The 22,978-nt window shown below is 39.3% G+C and overlaps 1 protein-coding gene across 1 annotated transcript in view; it reads left to right on the top strand.

Moving 5' to 3' along the window:
* Positions 1–1,401: 1,401 nt before the first annotated feature.
* SCAMP1 (secretory carrier membrane protein 1) overlaps positions 1,402–22,978 on the top strand; it is a 100,417-nt gene continuing 78,840 nt past the window's right edge. Inside the window, exon 1 of the mRNA XM_082835234.1 lies at positions 1,402–1,574. Within this exon, the coding sequence (XP_082691360.1) occupies positions 1,518–1,574 (57 nt within the window). The 5' untranslated portion in view covers positions 1,402–1,517. The remainder of the gene's footprint in view (positions 1,575–22,978) is intronic.

Below are 22,978 nucleotides of genomic sequence, written 5' to 3'. Positions count from 1 at the left end.
GTATCAAAATTGGGATTTGAACCCCACGCATATTTTGAGCACTCAGCTATAAACTAGACTCCTGGTAGCTGCTGAGGATAGGAGGGCAAGCACAATAGACGGTTTGCTCTTTTTCATGTCCACAGTCTTGCAGCTCGGCCACGATCATTCCAGTCTGTTGTCGATTATTAGTTGACAGTCCTAGTCGGCTGCCTAGAAGCAGCTTCTTTGTCATACATCCCAACCTGGATCCCGCCAAAGAGAGATTACAGCAGATGTGCTTTTTTGTCTATCGTCACTAGCTAGTGTTTTCACAGTGGGGAGAAACTATTTCCCAGATGATTTTGAATAGTGCAAGAAGACCAAGAAGACTAACTCTAGTTCCTTCCAATTCTTAGGCACCTATCAAGGGAAAATAATTCTGGCTTTTTATAGCTTTATCTGCTAAGTGTTTTGCTGTTAGAGCAAAAGGAAGGTGAGAGGTGGGGAAAGAGATGACCCCTCATTAAGTTCAAGGGTGGGGCAACGAATGGTACAAATAAATTCCACACACATACTCATTTTTTGGTAATCTCTGGTGTTGGGTAGTGGATAGGAAAAAATCAGAAGTGTATATTTTGCGCCTGAATGCTTGAAAGAAAACAAAAACGGTATCTTTTTGTCACCCACTAACATTAACTTAAGGGCCTTGATCTTTGGACCTGTGCCACCCCGCGATCATTTCTGGAGAAGTAGCCATTTTGCAGATTCTGGAGAACGGTACCAAGGGCCGGACCCTGGTACTGAATCTCTCTTTCCCAAACGTCTGCGGAGCCAGTCCGGATCGGTAGCACCACGGCTGGTCTCCGTGATTTAGCAGCAACATAGAGTCGGAAAAAACCGGAAGACGGGAGGCAGGGATTTCCAGGTGGAATCCGGGGTGTGCGAAATTCATTAGTGAGGACAAGGCCCCACCGGGCGTTATCCGTGGTTACAGGTGCGGAGCTTCTCTAGGTCTCCGCGCCTCTGAGCCCAGTTAAGCTGCCACTCCTTCCCCAGGTGTGCAGCCTGCGTCCCAAGCAGCCTTCCCAACCTGGGGAAGTGGTCTCAGTGTACGTCTTTCTTGCCAACAAAGTGCCACCTCTCCCGTAACTCAAGCTTGGCCACACGGCGCCGATTTTAAATCGATAACACAACCAAGTCCAGCCGGACGCTCCGCTCATCCAAAGGCGCTTAACACAGAACACCTCCGCGCTTCTTCCACTGTTCCCAGCTTCCTCCGCCCCTAGTTCCTCCTCGGTCGTACTTAAAGTCCGGAGTGCTGGAGTGCGGCTCGGAGGAACGGGATGGCGAACTAGGAGCGGCGCCGGCGTCCGGCAGCCCGTCGCACCGGGCATGCTCAGTGGCACGGCCGGCTGGGTGGCCTCGCGAGCTGCACCCGGATCTGCTCGGCGGCGGCGGCGGCTGCGGCGGCGACGTGAGCGCGCAGGGGGGCGGCGGCCTCGCCTCCTCTCTGTCTCTCTCTGCGCCTGGGTCGGGTGGGTGACGCCGAGCGCGAGATGTCGGATTTTGATAGTAACCCGTTTGCAGACCCGGATCTCAACAACCCTTTCAAGGTGAGCGTCGTCCCCAGCATCTCCCGCCACCGTGACGCGTCGTTGTTTGTTTAAACCGACAAGTTCCTTCGCGCCCGCCACTCGGCCCCCTTCAGCCCCTTAAGACAGGGGCTCGGGGCCGCCGCACCCCTCGGTGGGGTCGCGCTCCGGCCCACGCGTCACTCGTTTTGGGGTCGGAGTGGAACCTACCGAGCTCCCCATACGGCCGGCCTTCCCCGCGTCCCCGACTGGAGAGGGTCGTGCCCTGGCTCGGGAGTGAGGGTTCCCGGGGCTTCGGGGTTCCCGGCCCGCCTCTCGGGAGCGGGGAGAGTGAGAACCTAGAGCAGGTGGAGTTGTCACCTGTCAGGTAAGTGTGGCTGGCCGGGCAGGGGCGGGGGCCGGGACACGGCGGAGGGGGGCTCACCCTCGGGAGGGGTTGTCATGGGGACCCGAGGCGGCGCTGAGAGGAGCTGCGTGGGTGATGGCAGAGATGTGGAGGAGAGGTGAGGGCACCGAGTACGCTGCAATTAAAAATAAAAGGTTTTTGTTTTTAATTTTTAAACTTGTGTTGCGCCCAGGTGCCACCAGCGGCGCTGCCACCCCTCCTCCCCACCATTTGCCTGAGGTTGAGGGTACTGATAACAAAGCGTAAGTTAAATATAAATAAACACACCTGGAAACAATAGTGCACGTGGACGATCATCTTCCTTCCTAACCGCTCTTAGTAAGGTAAACGACGGGATATTTTCCAGGCTCCTTGTGCGTCAGCTGTTCTCTGAACAGCTGAATGAGGATACCATTTCCCACATGAGCTTCTTTCTTTCTTGGAGTATACCTTTTGGATCCCAGCTTCGAGAGGGCTTGGCATAGAAACCGGCAAAGGAAGACGACTAAGGTGTTCATTATCTGCGCCTAACTTAATGCAACGTCTATATAAATACCTTAAAAAGTACCACTCCAGGTTTCTTAATGAGTGCTGCTGTTTAGCACGTGTAATTTGTTTCTGTTGCTCGAAGTTGGTTAATTTCTCCTGGTTAGGTACAATAGTAACTTTAATTTGTGGTCCTACAAGGGTCACTTCTGGCTTGTTGAATTTACATCTCTTCTTTTACTCCTGGTTTTATCTCTTATTAAGAATTCTAGAAAAGGAAAAACATCCCTCTTCTGATTGTTTGCCTGTTAATTTCATGGAGGATTATCTTAACTAAATAATTCTGATGATTATTGACGGCTTGACTCACTGTAGAAATGTAGAATAGACTCAGTCAACTATTCCTTTGCCTCTAATAGCACTTAAGAAAATTCTCTACACCTGGCCTGAAACTTTTAGGTTTTAAAGATGATATGGTTATACTTTGAGTAGAATATTTTTCCCCCCAGAAGTTTAGTATTCCATCATCCCATGTTGTGGAAAATCGGATTATTCTTAAATCATAAACATTCTAAAGAGACATCTCATCACTTGCCAAACGGGTATTATTTTAGAATATTTTGAGGTATAACATTAAGAACCTGTTAGCTCTTCCTAGTTCAAATAATTCATTGATGCTGTTTATTCAGCATCTGACAGTTTGGCTGTTTTCTGTTCTGTCATTCCATTTCCTGGCGTAATTTATGTAGCTAGTTCTCTTGTTAGGGCGAGACATTGTCGGCTTCTTAGCCCAGACTGCTTTTTTGTGACAAGTAATGTTGCCATGACACTTTCCTCTTCTGCTGTACAGAAGGTTGCTGTAATAATTCTAAACCCAAAAGTAGCTTTAAATATTCATTGTGGCATAAAATTATAAACTTTTTTGTTCTTTGTAAGTGGGTGCATTCAGAGGACAGTGATTATTTAGGTTCATAAAATGCCTCAAAGGATGGATAATTTAGGCCTAAAGAAGACTTGGTTGTACACGTTTCTGTTTATGATCTTTCCCTATTTTCGGTGACTGTCAGAGCATTGTGTATCTGACCTTTGATTTTTCTACTTAAATTCAGCTGCCCTTCCTCCTCTCAAAGTAAAGCTTTACATTTATAGCATATTCTTTCTTCTTTCTACTGTTGGTTTCCTTCTATGTAAATGTGATTCTTGAAATAGCATTTCTGGTCCTCTCTACTTACATATAAAAAGTTCTCAGGTGCATCTTTGTGTTACCTTATCGTCATCTTTCTTCTCAAATCTGTTCTTATTTTCAATATTTGAAATATTTCAGTATTCAAAAATAAAGTTCATATTTTCAAAATATATATTTCACATTTGGCAACCATCCTAATTTCTTCTTAATTAAAAACTATTTGATTTCCGTTGCTAACTTGCCCATTGTCTTACATCGAGGCGTAGGTAGTGCAGAATTGGCATTGGAATTTAGGTCACCTGATTCCTAGTCAATTGCTGATGGCACTATATATTCTCTGTTTGCATTTCTTTCACCAAAATTCTTGTCCTGTGTTTGGCGCTTGGACTTGAGGCTCTCATGTAGTATTTAAAAGTTTTGGCTCAAGAGTTAAAACAAACAAACAAACAAAAAACCCAAAACTGCATTTAATCTTGGCTTTGTCACTGACCAGCTGTGAAACCTTGGAAAGTTACTTAGCCTCTCTATACCTTTAGTTTACTATTATGTAGAATAGAATAATATCAATAGTACCTTCTCCATAGGATTGTTAATAGGATTAGGTGAACATACATTTAGTGTGTTATCAGTGCTCAATGCATGGTGCCTTTAATTAGATAATAATAGGTAGTATTAATAGGAATTCAAGGAACTGTATTTAATTATAGTTGATGATACTATTCTTAGCTTATTAATTTGGTGAAGTTCATGTTACCTTTGAATCTTCTAGAGTGCTAATAGTAGCTGTTTGGAGGGTCATAGTTGAGGAATCAAGGCTAAAAATAATTAAGTGGTTTGCCCTAGGTCACCCTACTAAGAGTAGACCCAGGTTGTCTGAATCCTAGTGCTTTGTCACTTCACATGCTTCCTCCCTAATAAAAGAACTCTATATTAAAATTGAGCAACTGTCCATTTTATTTTGGTCTCAAACATTAATTCTACTCTATTGAAATAATCTATTTAAAATGGCGTACAATTCAGTGTTCTTATTTATCTTTTTAGTTGCAGTAATATCAGTGGTATCTTTAGTTGCAGTAATATCAGTGGTATCCTAACAGTTTAGTTGAAGTTGAAAACTTTGTCTTAAAAAGAGACCCATAGGCTTCCCTGGTGGTACAGTGGTTACGAATCCACCTGCCAATGCAGGGGACATGGGTTCAAGCCCTGGTCTGGGAAGATCCCACATGCCGCGGAGCAACGAAGCCTGTGCACCACAACTACTGAGCCTGTGCTTTAGAGCTCGCAAGTCACAACTACTGAAGCCCACAGGCCTAGAGTCCATGCTCTGCAACAAGAGAGGCCACCGCAATGAGAAGCCCGCGCACCGCAATGAGTGGCCCCCGCTCGCTGCAACTAGAGAAAGCCTGCACGCAGCAACAAACACCCAATGCAGCCCCCCCCCAAAAAAAAGACCCATAATTCAAGGATGTTACCCGTTTTGTTTTCATTTACAATAAAGTGGATGCCACTCTTCCCTTAGCCATTTAAAATTTTAAGACTGGAGATTGGATAGCAACAGGAAAGGATTTTTTCTTTATCTTTCAGCATTAATCTGGAACATAGCGATAGTAACTTATGGTCTGTGGTATTTTATGTTCATGTGAACTGCATGAGTTCCCACTCTCTTTTCCTCAGGTTGATACTTTTAAAAAGAGTCCATTGAGCTGCTGATTATATTTCATCAAATTAAGATGCATCATTATTTTATTTACCTCTGTTTCAGTTATCTATTGCTGTGTAACAAATACATGCAAAATCCGCTGATATGGAGGCCGACTGCATTACACCAGTTTATATAAGGGACTTGAGCATCTGAGGATTTTGGTATCCAAGGGGGCTCCTGGAACCAATACCCTGCTTATAGCAAGGGACGATTGACTGTAATCCCAAAATGTAGTGGCTTGAAACAAAAATTACTTGCTCAGTATTTTGTTATTTGAGCTACATTTAGCTGGACAGTTTGTTTTCAAATGTTATTGTCTAGAGTCACTCATGTGGCTTCAGTCATCCAGCAGCTTGACTAGAGTGGGATGGTTTAAGATGTCCTCGCTCAACTACCTGGCAGTTACCTGGGGCTGTCAGTGGGGGCAGCGATTGGTGCTCTTTCATGTGGCCTTTCCTAGGAATACCCTGGCCTTTTTACGTGGTGGTAGTAGTGTTCCAAGAAGACGAGTGAAAGCCACAAGGCTTCTTGAGTCAGTTCGCTTCCGCTACATTCTTTTAGTCGAAACAAGCCACAAAACCAGCCCAGCTTCAGAAAAGGAGTGGGAGGATTAGACTTCACATCTTGATGAAAGGAACTCTGTCCCTCTTGATATAGACCTAGGAACTGAAAAGATAAACCCAGTGTAAAATGGTGAGACAGGTACAGGATAACCTCAATAGAACTCCCATCAAATGGAGGAGTGGGAGGCATGTAGCAGTCGCTGGTACAAACAGCAGGTCTGAAATCCAGCCAGGCTCATTAGTCAGGGTCCCCTACTTTGGGGGCAATGAGAGTTCTTTGATTAGGGCCCAGTTCTACTACCTTGGAAGTCTTTTTCTAATCTTATTTTCTTCTGCTTTTGGCTCTACCCTCTGAGAAGTCCTTCTTTTCTGTAAATTACTCCAGTTTGTAACTGGAGTAGTATTTTTCAGTCTGCTTCCTTCCCATTGAAAATTGGGAGCCCAGAAACCTCTTTTCAATTTGAAATATCTCTGTTTCTTTTAGTCCAGGCTGGTACAACTCTCTTAACAATTTGTTAATCTTATGGGTTCAAACTATCGCTTAAAACACATCTGTAATTCTTTCTGAGACGGTCTCTTTATTTAGGGTATAGTGCTGTGGATCAACGCTCTTTGTTTTGTTTTGTTTTTGTTTTTGCGGTAAGTGGGCCTCTCACTGTTGTGCCCTCTCCCGTTGCGGAGCACAGGCTCCGGACGCGCAGGCTCAGCGGCCATGGCTCACGGGCCCAACCGCTCCGCGGCATGTGGGATCTTCCCGGACCAGGGTACGAACCCGTGTCCCCTGCATCGGCAGGCGGACTCTCAACCACTGCGCCACCAGGGAAGCCCTGGATCTACGCTCTTAAGATATGTGAAAACCTTTTGTCTAGATTGAGTATCTCCTACGGCAGTGTAAGCTCCCAGGCAGGTACAATGGGAGGCTGCTAGTGTGGGCGGGGTACCTCTCACAAATGCTGAAAGACAAAACTAGTGTTTGAGCATGTTTTATTTTGGTTCTTGGCTTTTACAATAATTGTAAAAGAAATGATGGTGAGTGTGAAAATTTTGAATGTAAACTGTTCTTTTGCTGATGTTGCCCCCCCACCCCCCCGCAACCAGAAAGGTTTTTTGGAGTGCAGTTAATATTTACTAGTGTCGAATGCAGATCCAGGAAACTTACTGGATATTTTCTTAATATGAATCACAGTGTTATGTAGTTCCTGAAAATATATATTGGATTAATGAAGTTAGTGACCAGTTCTTAAAAATGAATCTACAGTATTCTGTTCTTGTCCATCCAGTGAATATTGTCTTCAGTTCCCAGTGCGTATTTGAAGACTGGTTTGAACAAGATAGGTTGTTCCCAAGAAGAAGACAGAATGACCATGGGTCTGGAATCAAGTCTTAGGAAAATTAAGTTTACTCAATGGGTTTAGTCTACAGAAGGCTAAAGGGAAGTTTGAGATATACAGATGCTTGAAGGGTTCTTAGTTGGTTGAATGAATAAATGTGTTCTTGCTTCAGGAAAAAAAGGCCAATTGGCAGAGTTTATATGAAAATAGATTTTGTCCTAACATAAAGATTTAAAAAAATCTATTAGAATAGCCTGATAATGCTCTTTTGGTATGGAGTTCCCCAGCACTTGAAGGAATTCAAACAGAATTTCAATGACCTATCACAGATGCTAAGGCAGAGATTTGTGTCTCAAGTTCTTTTTCTACTTTAAAAGTCTCTAATTGTTACATTTTTGTACCCTTATGGACCATTTTGTGAATGCGTAAATTCTGTCATGTTTTAATCTACTGGATATTGGAATTGAGTCTGATCATCTCAAGAGAAGAGGGTTTATGTTCTAGGATGCTATGCTCTGAGCCCCAGCATCTACTGAGGGAGCAGCCTGAAGTGATTACTTACACATAGGTGATCATGTCCTTTACTGTGTGATACTTGCCATGCTGGTCTTAGCTGGCTGATCTTATCAAGCAGAAGCCAGTCTTTGAGCTGATCAGGAGCAGATAAGATCGCTTGGTCCAAAAACTTTGCCCCAACGAGAACAGTGATAGTTAACTGAGCTATCTTTCTCAGGAGCTATCTTTCTCTGTGAGAGCACAGAGAAAAAGTCAGGTAGTTGTAGCGGGAATAACCACGGAAAGACATGAGGAAAGAGCCAAATTATCTATCATGCAAATCATGAAGCACTAGAGTAGGAATTGTCTGACCAGGGCTTCTGGTCATTTTATAGAATTCTAGTCCCTTATTCGAGCTGCTCTTGCACTACAAGAGATATTGCCATGTTTTGAAGAATTCCAGCGTCTCTGAAACCTGGCATCCTTCTTTCTGTGTGCAGAGTCTGTTTCTTTCAACCAGAATTGCCTAAAGGTAAATGCAAAGCAATATCTTCTTGCCCAAATAGTGATAGAATCAAACCTGTAGGGACTTCCCTGGTGGCGCAGTGGTTAAGAATCTGCCTGCCAATGCTGGGGATATAGGTTCGATCTGTGGTCAGGGAAGATCCCACATGCCGTGAAGCAACTATGTCCATGCACCACAACTACTGAGCCTGCGCTCTAGAGCCCACGAGCCACAACTGCTGAAGCCCGCGCACCTAGAGCCCGTGCTCCACAACAAGAGAAGCCACCGCACTGAGAAGCCTGTGCAACAAAGAGAAAGCTGTGCGCAGCAATGAAGACCCAATGCAGTCCAAAAAAAAAAAAAAAAAAGAATCAAACCTGTATTTAGGGACTTCCCTGGTTGTGCAGTGGTTAAGAATCTACCTGCCAATGCAGAGGACATGAGTTTGAGCCCTGGTCCGGGAAGATCCCACATACCACAGTGCAACTAAGTCCGGGCACCACAACTCCTGACCCTGTGCTCTAGAGCCTGCGAGCCACAACTACTGAGTCCACGTGCTACAACTACTGAAGTCTGCGTGCCTAGAGCCTGTGCTCCACATCAAAGACAAGCCGCCATGAGAAGCCTGTGCACCACAACGAAGACCCAATGCAGCCAAAAATAAATTTATGAAAAAAGAAAAAGACCTGTATTTAGACCGAATACAGTTAAAAATGATAGAAGAGGTCTACATGATATAATTAAAGTTGTACTTAGTTTTTGGTGGTAATGAAAGTCCAAACGCTATGGGATGTTTTTAAGTCACAAGAAGGAAATTTCCCAACTTTTAATATGTATGGGCATAAAAGATGATGTGGAGGTTGGTTGGATTTGACTTTGTACCAAGTGTCTTCCCTGTGCAAGAAATGCCACAAGAAATCCTTGTAAGTGTGTATGCAGATAGCAATCTCAATAATCTCCTCCCTGGCATTTGGCATGGGGTGCTTATGAGAATTAGTAATGCTAGTTCATCAGTTGATGGACATTTGGGTTGTTTCCACCTTTTGACTGTTATGAATAATGGTGCTATAAACATCTGTATACAAGTTTTTGTTTGAACACTTGTTTTAATTTCTGTTGGGTATATACCTAGGAGTAGCATCTCTGGGTCTTCTGGTAACAATGTTGAATCATTTGAGGAACTGCCAGACAGTTTTCCAAAGTGGCTGCGCCATTTTATATTCCTGCCAGCAGTGTATGAGGGTTCCGCATTCTCTACATCCTAGTCAACATTTGTTGTTACCTGTTAATAATTGTAGCCATCCTAGTGAGTGTGAAGTATCTAATTTTGGTTTTGATTTGTATTCCCCTGATGACTGTATGATGTTGAACATATTTTATGTGCTTATTGGCCATTTGTATGTCATCTTTGGAGAAATGTCTATTCAGATCCTTTGCCCATTTTAAAATTGGGTTATTTGTCTTTTTAGTATTGAGTTATAAATGATTTTTAAAAATATATTTTGGATATAAGTCCTTTATCCAGATATACGATTTACAAATATTTGCTCCCATTTTGTCGATTACTTTTTTATTTTCTTGTTAATGTCCTTTGAAGCACAAAAGTTCTAAATTCTGATTAAGGTCAAATTACCTATATTTAGTGGCTTTTGTTTTGATGTTATATCCAAGAATCCTTTGCCAAACCTGAGGTAATGAACATTTATCCCTGTGTTTTCTTCCAAGAGCTTTATAGTTTTAGCTCTTAATTTTAGCTTTATGATTCATTTTGAGTTAATTTTTGTATAGGGTGTGAAGTAAGGTCGAACTTCATTCTTTTGAATGTGGATATCCAGTTGTTCCAACACCATTTGTTGAACAGAATGTTCTTTCTCCTTTGAATGGTCTTGGCACCCTCGTTGAAAAATCTCTATTCTTAATCTGTGTTCTTGCAAAAGAAATGAAATATTTTAGTTTAAAAAGCCCTTTATATTTCATGCAAAATGGCTCCCAAGTACCTGCTGAAGTCCCTAGAGTATATATATTAGCTCTCCCAGCTTCCCAAATTGCCAGAGCTAGTGTTGCAACTCCTTCTAATCTCTGCTTGTTTCAAAACTTAAAAAAAAAAAAAGTGTAATAGTGGGTTTTATACTTGTTTTTAGAATGTAATTCTAAATACATCAATATTACCAACTTGATACTTTTCCTTTTCTTTAAAAGAGACACTTCCATTTATTTTACAGAGTACAGATGAATTAGTGAATTTTTTTTTGCATGTCAGCAGAACTGTTGGAACCTCTTAAAAGAATGAAGCAAATAAGTGTATATTATAAAGTGTAGTGCATTTTGAGTATTGGTGAGCTCAAACTAGGAAGAAAGGATTTGTGATAGGTATGCATTATAATTCTAAATTGATTGTTAATAGAAGAAAAATAAATCAGACATTTGAATGCAAGTGATTTAGTATATGTAGCTAGTAAAGATTTTTTCTTATCAAACACAGCCAAAACAATGCATATCATAGAAAAAACAATATGTACACAACAAACACTGGATGTTTCCACTTTGTTCAAGAGAAATAAGCAAAGGCAGAGTTGTATATATGCTACTGGCAGTCATTTTATCTGTGGGAACCCTCCAATGGTGGCTAGAATTCTCATATAGTGATGAGGAATATATGTGGAAGGTGGTAGGTGATAGGAAAAATGCATCAAGAATATGGGCCAGTCACGGGAGGGGCTGGTGTACTAGTGTAATTTTACTACCATTTAGCAATTTTCCCGAAGCTGTTGATGCTTCTTTTGGTTGATTTAGCCAGTCTTGTGGTTTTATTTATGGCCTAGCATACCTAATTTTTGGCATCTCAAATAGTCATAAATTTTAGTGAATTGCTTACAAGTAAGTGGCATATTATAAAAATGTAAATTAATGTATTCCCTAAGCTTCAAAGAAGTGTTACATGCTTTTTCTACTTGATTAAAAAAAATTTTATGGAAATGTTTATATTTGAATCTCAGGGGGAACTTAACCACCATTTAGAGTTGAGTCCATAAGAAAATATTCCGTGAGCTATATATATTGCAGACAAACATTTCTGTGTTCTTAGCCTGGTGCTGGGGGCTTAGAGGAAGAAGTTAATGAAGTTCACAGAGGTGGCCCAGGGGAGTTGGTAAAAGGGTGGCCTTGGAGCCAGGCAGCCTAGATTCGCTTGGTCGCCTCCTAGCTAGGTGACCTTAGGCAAATGGCTTAATTTTTCTGCCTTCAGTATTTATTTTTTTACATTTCTTATAGTTCCAGAAGTTTAGCTTTTGGATTAAGACAAAGATGGGAAGCTCTTAATATAACAGAGGAAATAAATTATGGTGCAAGATTATCTTTGGTTGCAACGTGTGATTATTTATTCTTCTCGTTTATTTTATCCCTAAATTGCCTATGTTTCCTAAGGCAGACTCTAATTTTTATTAACTTTTAAACTTTTGGTATTAACAAATAGCAACAAAAACAAAACATAGAAATTACTGGTTGTCTTACAAAGTGTGGGGATTTTAGAAGCTATTATATATCACAACTTGAACTGAGGGTAATAATAATGAGAGCTCATTTTATTTTTATGACAAATCACCTTGTGATGTAAACTTTGTTTAAATGTTGGAAAGTTGTACACTTGGTTGTTTAATGTTGATGGTTTTTGAAAAGGATATCTAGTGTTCTTTTTATTATATTTGAGTCTAATATTTTTTAAAGTTGTGATTATGATTGCTTTTTGACATCATGGGAAGCTAGCAGGAGATGAATCCCTGGTGTCACAGTTGGAACTCTGAACATTTTCTCCCCATGGATATATTGTTGTAGATTTGGATTTGGTGGTATGATTTTAATTACTGGTCTGAAGAGCTTAACCACTAAGTTAACAAGAGTAGGTCATTTAGCCAGAAATCATTTCATAAGAAAATGCTTTGGGGCTTCCCTGGTGGCGCAGTGGTTAAGAATCTGCCGTCAGTGCAGGGGACACAGGTTCGGGCCTTGGTCCGGGAAGATCCCACATGCCGTGGAGCAACTAAGCCCGTGTGCCACAACTACTGAGCCTGTGCTCCGGAGCCCACAAGCCACAACTACTGAAGCCCACGCCTAGAGCTCATGCAACAAGAGAAGCCACTGCAGTGAGAAGCCTGCGCACTGTGATGAAGAGTAGCCCCCGCTCTCTGCAACTAGAGAAAACCCGTGCACAGCAATGAAGACACAACACAGCCAAAAATAAATAAATAGATAAGTAAATGTTCTGTAAAACATATATTTAATCTGAGATGGAAAAACTACATTTAAAAGTTGACTGCCGGCAGCTCATGCAGCTCAATATCAAAAAAACAAACAACCCAGTCCAAAAATGGGCAGAAGACTTAAATAGACATTTCTCCAAAATGTATTGTATTGCCAACAAACACATGAAAGGATGCTCAGCATCACTAATCGTTAGAGAAATGCAAATCAAAACTACAATGAGGTATCACCTCACACCAGTCAGAATGGCTATTATCAAAAAATCTACAAACAATAAATGCTGGAGAGGTTGTAGAGAAAAGGGAACCCTTTGCACAGCTGGTGGGAATGTAAATTGATACAACCACTATGGAGAACAGTATGGAAGTTCCTTAAAAAACTAAAAATAGAACTACCATATGACCCAGCAATCTCACTACTGGGCATATACCCTGAGAAAACCATAATTCGAAAAGAGTCATGTACTACAGTGTTCATTGCAGCTCTATTTACAGTAGCCAGGAGATGGAAGCAAGCTAAGTGTCCATCAACAGATGAATGGATAAAGAAGATGTGGCACATATATACAATGGAATATTACTCAGCTATAAAAAGAAATGAAATTGAGTTATTTGTAGTGAGGTGGATGGACCTAGAGTCTGTCATACAGAGTGAAGTAAGTCAGAAAGAGAAAAATACTGTATGCTAACGCATATATATGGAATCTAAAAAAAAAAAAAAAAGGTTCTGAAGAACCTAGGGGCAGGACAGGAATAAAGATGCAGATGTAGAGAATGGACTTGAGGAAACGGGGAAGGGGAAGGGGAAGCTGAGACGAAGTGAGAGAGTGGTACGGACATATATACACTACCAAATGTAAAGTAGCTAGCTAGTGGGAAGCCCCACATAGCACAGGGAGATCAGCTCAGTGGTGCTTTGTGTCCACCTAGAGGGGTGGGATAGGGAGGGTGGGAGGGAGACGCAAGAGGGAGGAGATATGGGGACATATGTATATGTATAGCTGATTCACTTTGTTATACAGCAGAAACTAACACACCATTGTAAAGCAAATATACTCCAATAAAGATGTTAAAAAAAAAAAAGTTGACTGCCTATAATATGACCAAAATACTAAGACTTTTAAAAATTTTTTCACAGGTCTTTGCTTGCCACATTTAGCGGTAATTGTTTTGTTATTTCAGTATTTAATATGAATGACAGAAAACTCATTAATCTTGGTGGAGAACCACTATGTATGATAAAACAAACTTTTTGTTGCAAAAATCTCTTGAGAGTTTATTGGAAATAAGGGATGTCCTCCCATCCTTAGGATATTAGTTCAGTGGCTCATTCATTAGTGGTCATTTGAGCTTGGCAGTCAGTTGAACAGACATATGACCAATATTTTCCTGTTCTTTGTGATCAGCCTTTTTCTTTTTATGTCTGTGCATTAGTATTGGGGCGCCTAGCTCTCTTAGCTACCCAATTTCTCAAATTTCAGAAGAAATTTTCATGATTCCATATAACAGAATGCTAAAATAAAGTATCCAGTTTGTAAGTATTCAAACTCTGGTGTCATTGTAGTCCCCGTTTGCCAATCCCCCTACCGCATCCCTTTTTACTTTCCTAATGAGCATTTCTCTATTTAATGAGGGCAGTGAGTGATTTGGCACTTAGATTTTGAAGACATGGATTTATAGCTGGTTGGCAACATTTCTTCCAAGAAATGTTACATCTGATTTTTTTTTGATTATCTTTTTAAAACACAACTTTGAGATATAATTCATATACCATACAGTTCACCAATTTAATGGGTACAATTTAGTGATTTTTAGTATTTTCACAGTTGTGCAGTCATTACTACTATCAATTTTTGAACATTTTCATCACCCCCAAAAGACACCCCATACCCTTTAGCAGCCATTCCACATTTCCCTCCCAACTTCTCCAGCACTAGGCAGCCACTAATATTCTTTCTGGACATTTCATACAAATGGAATCATACAGTATGTAGTCTTTATGACTGGTAGCTTTCATATTAGCATCGTGTGTTTAAGGTTCATCCATATTATAGCATGTATCAGGACTTCATTTCTTTTTATTGTCAAATTATAATTCCATTGCATGGGTATACTACATTTTATTTGTACATTTGTCAGTTAATATAAATTTGGGTTATTTCTAACTTTTGGCTGTTAGGAATCATGCTGCTATGAATATTTGCACAAGTTTTTTACAAGTGGACGTATGGATGTATACCTAGGAGTGGAATTGCTAGGTCATTTGGTAATTGCCAAAGTATTTTCCAAAATGGCTGTACCATTTTACATTCTTACCAGGAGAGTGTAAGGATTCTAGTTTTTTGACATCCTTGCCAATACTATCTTTTTTATTATAGCTATTCTAGTAGTGTGAAGTGGTATCTCATTATGGTTTTGATTTGCATTTCCCTGATAGCTAGTGATGCTGAGTCTTTTCATGTGCTTAGTGGCCATTTGTACATCTTCTTTAGAGAAATGTCTATTCAGATCCTTTGCCCATTTAAAAATTGTTGTCTTTTTATTACTGAGATAAAGTTTTTTTATATATATTCTAGATACAGGTCACTTATCAAATATATGTGAAAATTTTCTCCAATTTTGTAGGTTGTCTTTTTATTTTCTTGATGGTGTACTTTATAGCAGGAAAGTTTTAAATTTTGCTGAAGTCCAATTATCTGTTTTTTTCTTCTGTTGCTTGTGCTTTTGGTGTTATATCTAAGAAGACATTGTCTAACCCAAGGTCATGAAGATTTACTCCTGTGTTTTCTTCTAAGAGTTTTATAATTTTAGTGCATATATTTTGGGCTTTGATTCATTCTGAGTTAATTTTTGTATATGGTCAGAGATGTCAGTTCTCTAAAGTTACTTAACTTTTAAAATCTTTCTTAAGGATTTATTATAGATGTAGGACACTTTGCTACTATCTTAATGTTCAGTTCTTTACCCTGTTGGTTTAAGAAGTCATTTGTTCAGGTTTCTAGCCACTGCTCTGTCTTTAGACATATTGTCTTTTTTTGTCTGGCTTTCATGTAATTCACGTAGCTCAGAAATGGTGCCACATAATAAATATGCAGTTTGGAATCGTAGGACCCCTTTACTTTAGTGATATCTCATGGCATTTGCTGATTCTTTTGCCAGTGGACTATTTTCTGTTATTTTGGTTAGATGGTTAATGTGGATCCAGTGGCATAATTTGAAAAACAGGCCAAGCATATTCTCAGTCTTTATCACCATTATATTTGAACTGTAGTATTTGCCAGTTTGGTAACATCTTTATAGTTACTTAAAGTTTTTGTGTAATTGCTGTATTAGAGATTAAACAGTTTCAAATTCAGTTGTCTTTAAGAGGTTATTATCATTGAAAATGGAACAAGAGTAGATTATTTATTTAGCCAAAAATTTATGGAGCACTGAAAGTGAATCAGACACTGTGATAGTCACTAGGAATACAGAGATGAAGAAGTCCCTGATGTTAAGGATCCACACTTGAGTTGGGAGACATAATGTGTGATTAAGTGCTTTGAAGGAGAAAGAATTGGTCGGTATTGTAGCCTCAGTTCCCCTGAATGCAGTCTGAGGCAGAAAGCTTAGGTGTTGTTATAGTTTGCCTCCCTCATTTTATAGATGGGAAAATTCAGACACAGAGGTTAATAGTTCCAAGTTTAGTCAGGAATTACAGAACTTGGATGAAAACTATTCCATGAATGGCTTTAATAAGGATAGAGGATTTCTTAAAGCAACTGCTCAGAGTGCTGTTGGCAATATAAAATAGAACATATATATATACACAATATAATATAGAATAGAAAGCACCAGATCTCTTAATTTCATTTTCACTGTGGGCTAAGAAACTAGAGTTTCTTGCTTTCTATATTATTTAAGTCCCTTCCATAGATCATTAATTATCTGGATGAAATTTTCACCATATTATATTATGTTCAGAAATCATGTTTTGTTTCCAAAGAATTCTTCCTTGAGAATGTAGACGGGCTAGATAGGGAAATAATTTTTTTTTTTGGCACTTAATGCTGGTGTTAACGTGGACAAAAATTGCAATTTAAGGTGTGGTTTGTTAACTTTTAAGTTGCACTTATGAGGTAAATCTGCTTGGGTGTGTTTGCTTCAGTTGTTTCTAATTTACTAAGGAGAGATCTGGTCCGTGAAAAAATTTTTTTTTTTGAGTCTCTCAGGTTTGAGTTAAGATTGTCATGACTTGCAGTGACAATGAATATTAATTTTTCAACATCATGATTTATTGAATAATTCCTGGTGATTATTAAGCACTCTTTATAATGAGTTATAGAAGTTTTGCTAAATGTTGTTTTAGAGTCTTGCGGAGATTTTTAATGGCTTCTTGTAGTAGTTCCCCCTCCCCCCCTTGAAATTCTCAGTGTGTTTTAAATTCATATGATTACAATAGCTTTGAGAAGTATAGAGTAGGAAAAAAATTGTACTCTCTGAAGGTAGTACCTCTCATAGTCCCTAGTTTGGGACTTTTCTCGTTTAATCAAGTTGCCTAGTCTAATGTGTAATATTGATTGGATTAAGCAGAGCTATTGAGTATTTTAAGTTTAATTAAGTTTTGTGGAGCAATGCAGTGTTTAATTCAGCCTTTTTCTTTTGAAGACATATTGTTTGAAACATAAATTTGTATTCTTTATCAGATTTTCTTCTAAAAACTTGGTCTTTGGAGTCAGATTTGAAATTGAATCTTGACCATGTCACTTGTTAACTATATGACTTTGGGCAAATTACTTAAATATCTCTGAGCTAGTATTCTCAGCAGTGAAAGAAAGGATATAGAATCTAAGTCATAGGGGTGATCTGAGGATTACATGAGATAATTAAAAAATCTAGTATTGTGCTAAACTAGATGAATTCTTTCTCTCTCCTTCAGTCTGTCTTGGCTTTAGCTGTCTTCAATTTCCCATAGGTTTCCTTGATAGAATTGTAAATATTCATTTTTTTTCTGAATTTTAAAAAATATTTAAATTATTATCTTCTGGTATTGTGAAAAAGTGTGAGGAAAGTGAAAAAGTATGGTGAAAGTCTGCTACCGTGTTGTATAAGAACGTTGGCTTGGAAAACTTCTGATCAGGTCTCTTGTCATCTTTTGTATTTTGAAAAACTTCGCGGGAATTTAGCTTTAAGTCTGAGTTTGTTTTCCTTTTTGTAACATACTGAATTTGCCCAAATGGATGAAAGTGAAATTATTAGCCATTCTTGAATAAATTATAATGACTAGATCAGCACTGTTGAATGCAAATATTTGTGCCACATGTAATTTAAAATTTTGCAGTAGCCATATGGAAAAAAATCAGGTGAAATTAATTTTAATAATATATTTAACCCCGTATATACAAAATATCTTTCAACATATAATCAACATAACAGTTATTGATATTTTACATTGTTTTGTGCTTTGAAGTCAAAAACATGGTATGTTTTATACTTTCAGCACATTTCAATTTGGACTAGATATATTTCAAGAGCTACATGTGGCTAGTGGCCACTACGTTATATAGCAAAGGTCTACGTGAGTAAAATATAATATTACAGCGGTAGTGGGCTTTAGCTGTGTTTGATAAAATGTCAGTGGTTATCACTGGTTTAAAGCTTGTCTTCGTGCCTTAGCAGTCATTTATGTGGATGGTAAGAATTTACCCATCTTTGCAATCTCTGTCCCAATAAATGATTTTACCAGTTATTCATCGTCCATTCCCAAAGATTCATAAATTTTCATAGGCCCAAAATATGCTCTTCGATTATTGAGAGCATAAACCAAACTTAATATATGTTCTCTTCACATTCATCAAATCTGTAGGTGTGACATGAGATTGTATTTTGAGAAGCTCATCCTGGATCACTGTGAAGAATACGTTGGGGAAGGGGTCAGAAGATTGGGGGGAACAGTAAGAAGGCCATTGCAGTTTACATATGAGAAATACTGGCAACTAATGGGAGGGAGTGTGGGTTGGGAGTTGGAGAAGTGGAAAGAAAGAAGGGGGCTGATAGTAGCTTGAGAGTGATTGAAGGAATGCTTTTGGTTTTCTTTGCTTGTGTGCATTTTAAAGATGATTGAGACTTGAAATGTAGATGTGAGGCATCCTGTTGAGAGGAAGCAGATGAACATATGAGAGAAAAGGGTAACTGATAGGGTGATCCTGAGAAAAGATGGGAAAGAGATGAAACTTGTATATAAAGAGAAGTTTGTTGTTGTTGTTGTTTTTAAAATAGGTTTTGTCAAGTTGGCTTAAACTTTAGAACTGGGGAATATCTATCACTACGAAAAATAAAGGATAAATTAGAGTTGTACTCTCCTCCCTCTCTTTCAAATTGGAAGGGAGAGAAGGTGAAATTAGAGTTAAATTAAGAAGTGATAGAGAACAGACTTGTGGTTGCAAAGGGGGGGAGGGGGTTGGGAGAGGGATGGAGTGGGAGGTTGGGATTAGCAGATGTAAGCTATTATATATGGAATGGATAAAAAACAAGGTCCTACTGCATAGCACAGAGAACTGTATTCAGTATCCTATGCTAAATCATAATGGAAAAGAATATTAAAAAAAGAATATATATATGTGTAACTAGATCACTTTGTACAGAAATTGACACATTGTAAATCAACTATACTTGAGTAAAAAAAAGTGATTGAGCAGCAGTTTTGGATCAGTAAGTATGTTTGCGATCAGTGTGTATACTAGGCATCAGAAAATATTTATACTTATTAAAATCTTTCTCACCCAGAAGATTTTATTTAAATGTAGTTAATGGCGATAAACTGTTTTTCCATAAAATTTTAATGGAATACAAAATGGCAAAGAACATTGGTTCCACTTGTTCTGGTTTTAAGGCATGGAGATGCACTCAGGTACCTCAGGTAATGGAGGTCTGTTTGTTTTGGATTCTTGGGGAGGGAAGGAAGCCCAACACAGTCGATCTCTGCAGTTGTGATGAAACAGTTTCTGAGAGCTAACAAGGTGTTTACTCAATCCATAGCCCCTGCCCTTTACCTCCCTCCTGCCAAGCCGTGGAAACCACTTTCAGGTGAAATCAATATTTATAAAACATAAAAATTGAGCTTCACTGATTCAAGTGAAGGTTAGGGGGCTGATCTCTGCCAGCATTTTTCCCCTCTTCTGCTCCTCTGACACTTCCTCCTCCTTTTCCCTTCTTCCTGAGGCCCTTCTGAGGATCTATAGGAACATGTGAAAACTCCTCTAACACCAGTCATTCCTCATCAACTAGAAGAGCAGTAACTCCCTTGGCCCTCTTTTTGCTTTGGTGACTCACTGGCAACTCTAGTAAATGCCATTCCCCTCAGGTGCTGAACCTACTGCCGCTTTTCTGGTCATGTTCTTATGTCTTAGCTTCTATTTGTCTTTTTTTATACCATGAACTAGTGTCATCTGCTGCTGCTGCTACTGATTATAGTACGATCTTTATGTCTCATATTCAAATAGGCTCTAATTGGATTGATTAGTTATTATCCAATATAGAGTCACTTCTGTTGGGGTCTGCTAGGCTCCCTCATGTCCAGTTCTAAAAATGGCTGCCGTTGGCACAGAGGCCCATTCTTCATCCTTTCACATGTAGCTAAGCTACTGGGGTCATATGACACAAGGCTAGGTGGAGAACTCTGATTGCTTTCCTCAGAAGGTGGCTGTGGTTGTTTTTTGGCCTATTCATTACATAGGATGCCCTGTACGTTCTTGATACCTCAGTTAATCAAAAATGGACAGCTTTTTCTGTTTGATCCTATTTTGTTGGTAATAATGATAACAGCCTTAGCTATCACACAAGTGTTTTCCATGTGCAGGAACTGTATTAAGCATTTTACATGTAGTAGCTCATGAGCTATGTGATGCATTTTACTGATGCAAAAACGGAGTCACGTTGAAATATGAAGTGCCTGTTCAATGTTTACAGCTTTTCATTAGTGGGGTGGGGAGGGTTGAATACAGGCAGTCACCTTTCCAAACAATAAAAGACTTGTAGTCTATAGCATAACATTTCAGAGCTGCAACGGACCAGGGCAGTCATCTATCATATTTCTCCTATTTTACATATGAGACAATTGAGAGTTTAGGTGACTTGCTTAAGGTTGCAGAGGCTAGTCATTTCCAGCGAACCCAGAGTTTCTAATTCCTAGACCTAGTCCTCTTTTCTGCTTTAGAACGAGTACCTAAGACACAAAGTTTTGAATGTTAATGTTGAAACCCAAACCTATTAAGTGTTAGCAGATGCAGTAAGTGGATACATAATGTACGGTTGTACACAGTCATCCATGTAGGCTTTTTTTGTTTTTAGCCTACTGTTTAGCTTGAGGGTGATATATATATATAGAGAGAGAAGAGACTGGAGTTATTCACAAGAAATATTTATTGAGGAAACCGTTATTATTATTATTTTTGGCTGAGCCAGGTGGCATGCAGGATCTTAGTTCCCTGCAGAAACTATTATTGAATTAATGTCCTCATGTCTAGCAGAAGGTGAAAGTACTTTCTTGCCAGGTTGGAATCTTCCTGTGGTTATATGTGGCAGTGATTGAGAAAGTCCCACATATAAAGCATGAGGGAGGAAATCAATTGAAATACAGTGAAGGTGCACAACCCTGGAGGGTTTGGTAAAGAAACTTGGATTAAAGATAGAAAAGAGCTAACTATGCTAGATGTAAAATATTTACTTATTCTCTTCTTTGAAAAAACATTTATTTCTTTAATGCATCTTGATTTTTAATGAAACATGACCATGGAGTTAAGTTGCTTACTAAAGGGTTAGCAGAATAGCCCCGGCTTGACTAAATGACATAACTTTATGGATAGTCAGGTCCAAAAAGGATATTTAAACTCTAAAGAATGTCTTGATTCTTGAAAGTTAGTAAAATACAGAAGTCTAGTACATTCCTCTAAGTCAATAAAATAAGACCAGGTCAGAATGCTTTCCTCGGTAGAAATGCAAATTCTCAGCCACCATCCTGCACATCAAGGTATGTTCAGAGTGGGCCTCAGCAGTTTGGGTTTTAACAAGCCCTCCAGGTGATTCCAGTGCTTGTGAAGTTTGAGAACCACTGTCATAGAAGCAACCAACTTAACAGTTAAAACAATTTCATTTTGATTGTGTTGGAGAGGAAGTGAGATTTTCCTGCTAAAGTTTTAGAATCAATAAGCAACGAGCTCAACCAGTGTCTTCTCTGGATAAAGTTATGATTGTGGTAAACTGTTTTTTGTATACCTGATGGAAAGAGTATATATAGGCATTAGAAGTCCTGGCTTCGTAGTTTATCTCAGATATATGCTACTTAACCTTGAGGAAGTTTCTTTTTTAAGGCCATAGCTTCTTTTTCTGAAAAATGGGACAATACCATCCACCAGGGAGGATCATAGAAAGGGTTGGAAATAATGTAAATAAGTGCTCAATACTTAATAGGCATTGAAAGATCATTCATTATTACTTAAATCATCAGCTTTGTTGGTTTTCTCCCAGTTTAGAGACTATAGCTCCCTCAACACTGTTTACATTTATTAAAAACTAATTTGAAATGTTAATTATGTGATAATTCAGAGATATCAGTTCTTTATCTTCCTAAATCATTCTTTTTTCTTTTTAGTGAGTGAGTTTTTTTTTAAATTAATTAATTTATTTATTTTTGGCTGTGTTGGGGCTTCGTTTCTGTGCGAGGGCTTTCTCTCATTGCGGCGAGCGCGGGCCACTCTTCATCGCGGTGCGCGGGCCTCTCACTGTCGCGGCCTCTCTTGTTGTGGAGCACAGGCTCCATACGCGCAGGCTCCATACGCGCAGGCTCAGTAGTTGTGGCTCACGGGCCCAGTTGCTCCACGGCATGTGGGATCTTCCCAGACGAGGGATCGAACCCGTGTCCCCTGTATTGGCAGGCAGATTCTCAACCACTGCGCCACCAGGGAAGCCCCCTAAATCATTCTTGGCTAGATCATTCTTGGCATATAGTCTACTGCTTGGTCACCTAATACTATGTTAGGGGAAATTCCAGACCGACTAGAATTGAACTCAGTTTAATTGAGACAGTGATTTTGGCAAACCGCCAGTTAACTTTCAGCCTGGATTAAACTTTTCTAGAATCTAAAAGGAAACAAGATCATTTAAATTATTGTAGTCACAAGTAGAAAATTGGAAGAATGATTTCATTTTAGGCCTCTTTAGAACTAAGTTGTACCTTATGTAGGATTAGAGAAAAAAAGAATTTAATGTGAATTTGAATTTTAGGACACTTGATAATTGGATATATGTATTTGTAGTATGAAAGTTGGAACTCATTGTACTTAAGTAGCATTGAGAGAATGACATTGATTGCATGAATGTTGGCTAAGCAGGATCCATCTTTCCGACCCTACATTTTGCCTCCCCCCTTTTTTCTTTTTGAATTAATTTTCTTCTGTAATTGTGGAAAACATTTTCATGATTCCAAAGGAAAAACTATAAAAGCGGTACATTCAGAGAAGTCTAGCTTCCAAGTTTATGC

The sequence above is a fragment of the Leucopleurus acutus genome (genome assembly GCF_964270905.1).
Source record: "Leucopleurus acutus genome assembly, chromosome: 3".
Taxonomy (NCBI): domain Eukaryota; kingdom Metazoa; phylum Chordata; class Mammalia; order Artiodactyla; family Delphinidae; genus Leucopleurus; species Leucopleurus acutus.
Note: the sequence above shows the minus strand (reverse complement) of the source record. Positions and strands in the feature narration are given on the sequence as shown.